The sequence below is a fragment of the Ruditapes philippinarum genome, unplaced genomic scaffold (assembly GCF_026571515.1).
Source record: "Ruditapes philippinarum isolate M1 unplaced genomic scaffold, ASM2657151v2 ctg3820_1_1_1_1, whole genome shotgun sequence".
Classification (NCBI taxonomy): Eukaryota; Metazoa; Mollusca; class Bivalvia; order Venerida; family Veneridae; genus Ruditapes; species Ruditapes philippinarum.
The window spans coordinates 95,714-107,091 of NW_026865720.1; the positions used below are offsets into that span (position 1 = coordinate 95,714).

General features: G+C 32.7%; 1 protein-coding gene across 1 annotated transcript in view; it reads right to left on the reverse strand.

The window, feature by feature from the left end:
- Positions 1–11,314, reverse strand: part of LOC132730085 (exonuclease 1-like) — a 30,930-nt gene extending 19,616 nt beyond the window's left edge. The window contains exons 1-6 of the mRNA XM_060715942.1: positions 11,128–11,314; positions 3,960–4,138; positions 3,357–3,476; positions 2,690–2,813; positions 1,583–1,720; positions 912–1,127 (exon numbers count right to left, since the gene is read on the reverse strand). Of these exons, the coding sequence (XP_060571925.1) occupies positions 912–1,127; positions 1,583–1,720; positions 2,690–2,813; positions 3,357–3,476; positions 3,960–4,120 (759 nt within the window). The 5' untranslated portion in view covers positions 4,121–4,138; positions 11,128–11,314. The remainder of the gene's footprint in view (positions 1–911; positions 1,128–1,582; positions 1,721–2,689; positions 2,814–3,356; positions 3,477–3,959; positions 4,139–11,127) is intronic.
- Between the last annotated feature and the right edge of the window lie 64 nt (positions 11,315–11,378).

An 11,378-nucleotide genomic window follows, 5' to 3' on the forward strand; every position in this document is an offset into this window, starting at 1 on the left:
ATCCATGCTGTTCGCTTACAAACCCTATTACAAGTAGAGAAACTGATAGCGAACAGCATGGATCCTGATCAGACTGCACGGATGTGCAGGCTGGTCTGGATCCATGCTGGTCGCAAACCCATTATGTTGGTTTTGTCGTGGCGCGGCTCAATTTCAGATTATATTTACTCAATTCATCCATTTCTGTGTGCCCTGACTTTGAATTTGAGGTTATTATAACAGTCTGATACCTGACTGATTGATAACGTAAGTCAAACAGACCAATAAGAAAAATTACGCTAAGCTGTGCATAATTTTTCAAAACATTCTGCATCCATGTGTGTCCTAATTTATTTGTTAATTGCATTTTCTTGGCACACTGAACAAGAGTTACAGTATACAGTGTTTACATGAACAATGGAACCAGAAGGAAGGTAACTGTAACATGAATAAAATCATTTTCTCCTTGAAGAAGTTGAGCGGGATTATTCTTGTCACCATAAATAAATACATTCATTGAAAGGATATCATCTAGTGGAATGTTTCAGTGTATCAAAAATGTTAACAAAGTGAAGACGAATGAGGCTACCGAGAGCCATATAGCGGACTACTTTGTAAGTCCCATCCTAAAATCAAATAAACAACATTGTTGGCACTCCTTGTGTTTGCAATAATTCGCTCCTACATTTTAAACTGAGAGGAGAATTTCTAGAATAGACACTGCATTATCTAGTAAAAGAAAAGGTTACAATTATTCTTTACTTAAATTGAATTAAGATTATATACATATTTATAAGACTTTTTCTAGACTATTGAAGCAGCTAAGAAACTTACAGTGGGGAAAGTACTGTATTGCGTTGTTTGCTACAATTTGGACTTTGAACATGCAGGAAAACAGGAAAGTTCTCATTAGCAACAACTGAACTCCTTACCTGTTTAATATCCGCTTGTCTGGCAATCTTAAACACTTTGTTAGCCCTTGCCAATCCTATACCGGAAAGGGACGGTAGGTAATCACAACCGGACAATATACACATGTACCGGAACTTGTCAAATAAATAATGTCCCGACTGTATGTCTGTCACTTCATTTAATCTTTTACGTTCAATCAGGATGCCATTCCCAGCATGGTCCATCTTGAACAATACCTAGACAAAAACAGGCAATTAGCATTTAAGTAGCATAATAATTTTACTAAACTATACATTGTATGTCCACAGGATTTACTCTAATTTTATATCAAATGATTTTTTTTTAATGAAGTGATCTTTTCTTTACATAAACAATATGAAGGGTTTTATTATGGCCCAGTGGCCAGGAAACATCCTCTGCAACATGTAATGTGCCATTTGCCAGGGTAAAATTACGTGTAGATATACATGTGAATTACATAAGTGAACTCTAGATTTATTAATTTTTCAGCAAATAAAAAACCTGCTTTCAAAAGCAAAGTGTTCAAGCCACATAAAGACAAAGGGAGATAACATACTTTTTTTTCTCAAAAATGTTACTTGCCTAAACAATTAACACTAACATAGCAAACAAAGAAACTGATTTCTGAAGCTTTCAAAGTAAAACTTAACAAATATGACAAAAAGTAAACCTTTTCACAACCAAACAGCAGGAGATCTGAATCCTCCGTAATAATGACCTGAGCTACACCAATCTTGTTGAGGTAAGCTAATTGGGCATCTGCTTCATAAGGAGCCACTATACAATCTACACCACGGTCGCGACATGTCTACAATCATCAAAAAATCATGACAATATTTTGCTTCTTTATTCTGTTTTTTCCCCCCAATAATTATTATAATGTATATAACCGTTTTATACTTTTGTGGGAAATAAATTGACCCCACATTCTTTCATGTCACATAGAGTGAAAACATCTACCTGAGAGGGTTATATAAAACTATTGTGCCACAGTCAGCGTTTTCCCAAGAATTATATTATTATTATTACAGTGTCTCAAATAGTGACCCTGTGGGTTGTCAGGAAAATCCCAATGTTATTCAGTCTTCCTCTAAAAATTTTATTTCATCAAGTTTGCCATAAGTGATCTGACAAACTTCTCAGACAGATTGACCAATGGATACTTGTTATTCAGAATCTAGTGATCTTGGAAAAAAAAAGCCTACGACTTGAAACTTAAGAACAAGCAATGCCTTTTCTTTCATAATTTAATACAGACAATGTCAGACAAGTAATATAACAAGTGCTGAATTTAAATAATTAATTCAATGAATGAAGCTGTTTATAACAGATATATTTGATTCGGATACAGCCTTATTTATTGCTGGTGTAAAGAAGCATATTTAGTTTAAGATAATGAAAAATGTTTTTTTTTTACTTACTGAAACAATTCCTATAAAAAGTATGTTTGTTTGTTTATGTTTATGAAAGAAACTGAATTGAAACCAGGGGCTTTTTTCCATTCTAGAGCAGGAAGGTATACAGGCAAATCCAAAAGTTATACAGTTCCTCTTAAATTTTATTTGCATCAAATTTAACTTTCCCTTTTACTAAAGTATGGTGTTATTTTCCCTAAATTTAAGAAGAGAGCCCCTTCCCGTACCTGTGAAAAATAGTCCTGAAAATCACACAATAAGACCAACAAAAAAAATCTTTAAGCTACATGTATCTACAAAGTATCTCTGTTAAGGCTTGTTTAAAAGAAGATTATATAAACTGACAGATTTTAATGCCTTACATTCATCAACTCAAGAGCCATTTCTGGTGTTATATCAATACATCTTTGAAGACATTCTCTGGCCTCAGCACGCTTTCCTTCACGTAAAAATTGCGCTGCTTTCTTCTTGTTCAACTCTCTCTTCCTAAAATACATTTGTTATACCAAGCATAGGTTTTAGCTTTACAGAACTCCTTGCTTATAACTAGCAGGTAATAACAATGTATGTCTTTTTTGATTTCACAAAAGAAAGATGAAAGAAACCATCAGTAGTTTGGTTATAGCAATTTATTAGAAATAAAAAATGGTTTTTGTCACGTATTGAAAAATTAATGGATGCAATGGATTAGTGGGGTAATCATAATCTTGCCAAAGTCTATACTGCTAACTGCCTTTGATATGACAAAAAAACATGCCAAGAAAATGTTACAAAAAGCAATTAAAATGACAATGAACATTTCTTAACTTAAAAACAGGTGATGTCAATTATACAAATCAAATTAAGCAGTGTAAACATTGTAAAATATGTTTTTAAGCAGAGGTTCCTTTTAGGTGTCATATCTCAAATGAAATCTACAAAGGCACCTTTCAAAACTTCCCGGCTTATTGTGCAACATTGTATAATTGTTACTATTGCAAATATGATTTAATGAACTTAAAACAAATTTTTTGCTAAAATAGAACTCACTCTCTTCTGGATTTTTCAACATTTTTCTTTGAAGGTAAATGGCAGCCATCAAACACCATCACTGGCTTGATGTTCTTTGACAACATGTAATTTATGTATTTCATACAGTAGTATACATACCTAAAAGGAGAAAAAAATAACAAGAGTCATTCCTGGAATTAATCACAATAATTCATGGAATTCTGTTTTATAATTAGTTTTTTTTTTAAAGTTTATTTTACAACAACCTATGCTGTTTAAATTGGAAAGAATGGTGTCAGGCCCATAAAATTTTCCAAGTAAATATCCGGAATGGCATGTGAAAAATTAGCATTCAATCCCCTAATTTCTGAAAATGAAATAATTATTTCAAAACTACCAACTTCTTTTTCTTGATTCAAGGAAGAGAATATAAGAATGTCATTATTCTGGGGATGGTCCATGGGGATATAAAGGAGAGCAAGGGTGTTTGTATCAGGAGAGGTACATTAAAACCATGGGTGCAAGTTCAAATTGTAAGAAAACATGAAAACCCTGAATTTTGCATTATTTTAATTGGTTTTATCTCTGGAAAAACAGTGCATTCCAGGGCATAAAAAATATGTTAAACTTTATAATACATACTGGTCAGTTTTCTCCCCTAATGCAAGTTTTTCTGCACAAGAAAATGCTCCTTTATGAAGCCAACAGTATGCATCTATTGCTACTGTACATCCTGCAAACTGAGCTACATTCACTGGCTCATGAATCTTCTTTAAGAATGGCAGTAATCCTTGAATACCCATGCTTTATATATCAATCACCTGAAATGCATTTTTATTTTATATAATGAATAATACATTAAAGAATCAAAGTCAGGAATGTATCATTATATACATGGAAAAAACAACAACAACAACAACTCTTATTATTATAATATCTTTTTTAGTTCTTAATTCTTTTAGCATAAAAATTAATAATTAAAGTTAATGTTAAAAGTATTCTCATCCCATGAGCCCCATTCTCTATTGTGCTTACCAAACAATTTTTTCCTAACCTAATAATTATATTGGCTTACAAGTCAAGTAAATTTGCAATCTAGACAAATACAGTTTTATTACATGTACAGGATCCATGTGACATGGTAAAGTACTGTTTTCAGACTTAATTATATAAATAACTCAGATTGAATAAATTATTATGCCAATTCAAATGAAAAATCATTCTGCACAGAAATCTTTGGAAACATGCTCTTGGAGAAAAAGGTTTTTGATTTGTTGCTTTGCCAAGAAATTAAAATAATAACAAGAGCTGTCGGTAGGACAGCAACGCTCGACTATTCTTAGTGCTTGATAGTAAAAAAAATGCCTGATACAGTTACCTCCTCCTGTTTACAGGTTGGGGTCATGATGGTGAACAAGTGTGCAAAGTTTCAAAGCCATATGTCAATGGACTTTGAAAATATTTGAACTATTACAAAAAACTTTAACGTAAATTCTAAGTCGAAAAAGGGGCATAATTCTGTCAAAATGCTTGATAGAGTTACCTCCTCCTGTTTACAGGTTGGGGTCATGATGTTGAAACAAGTGTGCAAAGTTTCAAAGCCATATGTCAATGGACTTTGAAAATATTTGAACTATTACAAAAACTTTAACGTAAATTCTAAGTCGAAAAAGGGGCATAATTCTGTCAAAATGCTTAATATAGTTACCTCCTCCTGTCTACAGGTTGGGGTCATGATGGTGAACAAGTGTGCAAAGTTTCAAAGCCATATGTCTATGGACTTTGAAAATATTTGAACTATTACAAAAACTTTAACGTAAATTCTAAGTCGAAAAAGGGGCATAATTCTGTCAAAATGCTTGATAGAGTTACCTCCTCCTGTCTACAGGTTGGGGTCATGATGGTGAACAAGTGTGCAAAGTTTCAAAGCCATATGTCAATGGACTTTGAAAATATTTGAACTTTTACAAAAACTTTAACGTAAATTCTAAGTCGAAAAAGGGGCATAATTCTGTCAAAATGCTTGATAGAGTTACCTCCTCCTGTCTACAGGTTGGGGTCATGATGGTGAACAAGTGTGCAAAGTTTCAAAGCCATATGTCAATGGACTTTGAAAATATTTGAACTATTACAAAAACTTTAACATAAGTGGTTACGCCGACGCGGACGCTCGGGTGACTGCAATAGCTCTACTTATTCTTATCGAATAGTCGAGCTAAAAATAACACATATAAACTTGAACTAAAAGGCAGGCCTCTACTGCTTTAAATATAACAATATCACAGGTGTAATGATTCATTGAAGAATCTCTGCAACACAATATGCCTAGCCCTCAGAGTATTGTTACACAACACCAGAAAGTTTTAAATAACAAAATTTTGTTATGCAATTCTTATTTCTCCATGCAATGCATTCATACAGATGGCAAGCAAATTTGCAATATGAACAATTTTTACAGATAAATAAAAACAAAAATTAATGTATAAACCAGAATAAACTTTTTGGACAGTTGCAATGACAGTCACACATACATGACATATAAACATGTAGCAAGAGTAATGACCACAGGTACTTGAAACAAGCTATTTTTAATGTTCTATATGGGCTATATACTATAATACTAGTCTTATAGTATGTTGCCCATATACAAAATTAAAAATAGCTTGTTTCAAGCACCTGTGGTAATGACTGAATACTTCTAGGGTTTTTAAATGTTTACTTTCGCATGGTCATTGATGAATTATTCCTTCAGGTTCAAGCCCATTTGGACATATGATAAAGCTATTTAAGCCAACCAATCAAATCATCAGAAAAGCATTTTATATTTTAAATTCATCATCATCTGTGAAGTCAGACCGAGTCATCCATTTTGGATTAAAACTAGAAATGTGTCCATAGGACACGGGTGCCCCCACCGCGCCACTGTTCTGTCAATCTTTTTACTAAGTCAAGGGAAATAACTCTACAAATACTGGATAAATCCACAAGCGAAACCCCAGGTGCAAATCTAAATATGCTGAGCAACCTGCCCATATTTAGGTTTAATGACTATGTCAAATCCTTTTTGAGTAACTTGCGACACAAGTTGAAAATTGCAAAAATTTTCTAAGTGAAGTGCAATAACTTTAAAAATTCTAAATAAATCCAGACGAAAATACCTGGTGCACAACTGCACATGCTGATCAATATTCCTGTAAAGTTGCATGACTCTAGGTCAAATACTTTTTGAGTTACGTGCGACACATGTTGAAAATTGCAAAATTTTACTAAGTCAAGGGCAATAACTCTGAAAATACTAAAAATATCCAGACAAAAATACCCAGGTGCACAACTACACATGCTGATTAACATTCCTGTAAAGTTTCATGACTCTAGGTCAAATACTTTTTGAGTTACATGCGACACAAGTTGAAAATTGCAAAATTTTACTAAGTCAAGGGCAATAACTCTGAAAATACTAAAAATATCCAGACAAAAATACCCAGGTGCACAACAACACATGCTGATCAACAATCCTGTAAAGTTTCATGACTCTAGGTCAAATACTTTTTGAGTTACATGCGACACAAGTTGAAAATTGCAAAATTTTACTAAGTCAAGGGCAATAACTCTGAAAATACTAAAAATATCCAGACGAAAATACCCAGGTGCACAACTACACATGCTGATCAACATTCCTGTAAAGTTTCATGACTCTAGGTCATATACTTTTTGAGTTACGTGCGACACAAAAGTGAACGGACGGAAGGACGGACGGACAAGGGTAAATCTAAATGCCCGCCACTAACGTGGGGGCACAAAAACAAACATTAGTAGATATTTTGAATAAATTTTTTGCAGAACAACACATCTAGGAGTAGTGTTGTCCCGATTGTCTCTGAAAATCGATAACTAAACGGACCACCCCAAAATCGGCAACAATCAATAGTCCTTTTTAAAAATCAATTATTTTAATGTTCTACCACCGCTGAATTGCCTATGGCGTAACTTTTTTACTTGAGTCAAAAAGAAGTTTCCCGACCGAATCTCTTAATTCCAGACAATCCTCAAGTCTTTTTTGTATTCAAAACCTTATAATTTAACATGGTTAATACTACTTTAGAAAATCATAGTGTGTAGTAACATAACATTATAAACTTATATATCTACTGTAGTTAAATTAGTGATCTACAATAGTACTCATTGATATTTTGACCTGTTATTGACTGCCATAAAGTTGTATTTTACAAAAAATTGACTGTCACAAAGTAGTATTAGGTATTTGTGTTGTTTGTTTTGAATTCAAAGAGCAAATCATACTTTAATCTTGGAGACAAGAGTTTATTTATTCTCAAAATGTGGTCACTACTGTATAAAAAGATACATACAAGGATTGGTACCTTAAAAGAAAAGGGGCCATAATTAGTGCGAAACTCGATTATACTATCGGCAGACAATCGATAGTGGTGGTCCGATAATCGATAGTGATTTTTGAGTCCGATACCTAACACTATCTAGGAGAGTCAAGACTTGGCAGAGCAGGCTAGGGCTTAATTTTCCCAGACATAGACTACAAATGTATATTTAAAAGAAACATTATTCAAATAAAACAATTGAAAAAAATATATCTAAATCTATAATAACTATCCAAAAATTCATTTGCCATTCATATGATAAGCACCACCATTTAGAAAAATCTCAAAAGTTTCTGTAACCTTTTTCCAAATTTTTAGCAATAACAAAACATCAATATTTTGAAAAAAAACTTATTGTTTAACCCATAATTTAATTTTTATGATAATTTAGGGAATCTTTACAACAATGTCAAAACAGTGGAAAATGAGTGTTCAGCTTAAAGATCTTGTATGTTGAAGTTGTAATTGAGGTTGTTACCACACTCAAGTTAATTCTAAATATATGTATATAATTAAGGTTATAAAACAATTTTCAAACATCGAAGAATATGTGAAATATGTACTGCTAATATTTGTGCATATTATAGGTAATCATTAACAAATAGGCCTATTGCACGATGACATCACAAGCACCAGTTGCCAGAATTTAGCAGATTTACTGGTTGGCAAGAACCAATATTTATATTTATCATATAGCCCAGGGTTTTTTTTCCAGTATTTTGGGAACATGACCCATACCCTTGAAGTTGGGAATTTTAGCGGCATTTTGCCCAAAATTGGGAAAAAAAAACCCCAAAACATTTTCAAGTTTCCTGAGGCAATAATATTATATTCCTTGTCTAATAGGATTTAGTTCACAAAAGTAGGTCTCTGGTTTTCATATTTTTGAACTGTGTTATTGATTCACCTGTACCATTTATGAAGATGTTTTCATCTGTAGCTGAAAAAAGCTTGCACAATTTGCAACAATACCCAACTTTTGCACCACTATAATACAACAATTCATACTTCAACACGTATTTGTTGGAACTAAATAACCTTTGATCAGTGACAGGGACAACTGTATCTGACTTAGACTCGTTGCTAGAACTTTTAAAACCCCGAGAAGGAACATCATTGTGGTAACTCACGGTCACCGTTGAAGGCAATTTCTCTCTAGTACTTGCAGTTTCATTCGCCGTTACCGTTTCTGAAGTACAACTATTTTCCGAAAGAGTCGCTTGCTCAAACATTAAATCAATTTTTCTGTCTTTATCAGTGCTTTTTTTAAAAGTTTTTTAACGTAATATTTTGAATTGTGAGACATTTTGATCTACTTTCACTTTCGAAGGTCGTCGATATCGTTAGACGCTCGAAAAACTTATACTGAGAAATCAAGCATCTCCTTAACAGATGGGTTGTTTAGATGCCGGCTATTCGCACAATTTTACGTTCCCCAAAGATCGATTTAAAAAAAAATTAAGTTTTCGATTGGGAATTTTTGTATCAAAATTGGGAAAAAAACATACTATTTTCAATTGGGAATATGACCGAATAGCGGCTATAAAATCGGCCAAAAAAACCAACCCTGATAGCAGCAGAATTTTTAATTCTAATAACTTTATCATTAGTGGATCAATTTTTTAGATTCTTATATCATTTGAATGTTCTTTATTTTCATATTTTTGAAATATAAGCAGATTTTCATTTTTTGCTTTAAAAGAGAAAGCTCAGCTATTTTTCAACTGTTTACTGTTATTTCAATAGTTTTCTAGCACCAAGTTTCAATCTTTACCAAGAAAAAATGGAAACGTTTTGTTTATTTATTTTTTAATGTAAAAAATATGAGTAAAATGACCTTTCTAATGATATAAAATACTAAGCTATTACATGAAAAATAAGTTTGTTATTATAAATATAAAATGACTATATTTTTCATTTTATCAGCCACCATATTTTTTGCCAACCATCCGAAAGTTACCTATATCTCTTTTCAACAATTTGTTACTATTAATAGATTTCACAACAATAACATGCAACTTGCCTTTATGCATTCAAGTCTTATTGAAAAAATTGACTTAGACTTTATAGAAAACATTAAATAAACTTTTAATTACCTCCCTTTATTTACATGAAATGTTAAATTAGGTAGGTAATATCTTTATAAATAACGCTTTTTGGAACTTAAAATATTGATAAATCTTAATTTGAGCACCATATTTATGATATAAAACCATAAAAAATTGTGTTACAGGATCTTTAAGTGTTTCAAAAATGATATGGCAAAGGGTTTGATCAGGTATAAACCTGGTTTGATGTACACAAGTTTTACAACTGCAAATCAATAAGGGAAGCGTCTCCTCACATAACCTGGCTTTGCCTACTTCCTATAGGATGATTCTGGGATTTGATAAGAGCTAAGGCCTAAGCTCTTTTAAAGCAAAATAAATACCTAAACCCAAACTACGGAAGCACAGAGGGGACATTCCGATTTTATTTTATTTTCCTATCTCGTGGCCATGAGATATAACTCAGAAAAAAACAAAATTAGCTATCTTGTGGCCACGAGTTATAACTCAAGAAAAAAACAAAAATTCGCTATCTTGTGGCCACGAGTTATAACTCAGAAAAAAAAAAAAAAAAAATTTGCTATCTCGTGGCCACGAGTTATAACTCAGAAAAAAAAAATTTCTATCTTGTGGCCATGAGTTAGCCTACCAATTAGATGAACACATCTAAGGCGTGGTACGGGTTAGCTGACCAATAAAATCGAAGATGGGCGCATTGATTTCAGCGCGAGTAGACATACTTGCCAAGATGGCAGACTAAAGAATGATTTGCTGTCAACGAGATAGAATAAAAAGCTGATTGGCAGATTAACTCGTGATAACATGATAGCAAATTTTTGTTTTTTTCTGAGTTGTAACTCGTGGGAACAAGATAGCAAATTTTTGTTTTTTTCTGAGTTATAACTCGTGGCCATGAGATAAGGATTTTTTTTGTTTTATGTTTTTTTCTTAGTTGTATCTCGTGGGAACGAGATAGCATTTTTTTAAAAAAAAATTTCTGAGTTACATCTCGTGGCCACGAGATAGGGATTGTTTGTTTTTTGTTTTTTTTTTTTAAGTTATTTTTTTTTTCTGAGTTATAACTCGTGGCCACGAGATAGGAAAATAATGTAAAATCGGAATGTCCCCTCTGTGCTTCCGTACCAAACTGTGTAACTGTTTGCAAATAAATCCTTACTCAAGCAAAGATCATGCGATATCCAAACTCATGCAAACAATGCTAACTAAAAACATTATCCCCAATGATGGCTAACAATGAATGGCTTAGTTTGTTTCGATATATTTTTTGTAAACTCGCAGGGATGCAAACCATACGTCCATAGCCCTTGGTGTAAGTCGCGAAAATGAATGATATTTGATTTAACTTGCCTTCTTTTCGTCTAATAGCAAATACAATGCATTGACTAGTGGTGAAAGAAAATTTAATATAATTTTGTAATCAGAATCGTCATGCAATTTGTATATATTCTCAATTCTTCCAAAATACACTCCGACCGGTTTATTTTTATTTTTCGCGGTTTTGTGTACGAATTTGTTTCGAATTTATTCTTTTAAATAAGTTTACGTTTATCGCCAAAGTAATAGATTTTTATAAATCAGAAATGATTTTAAGTATGAAA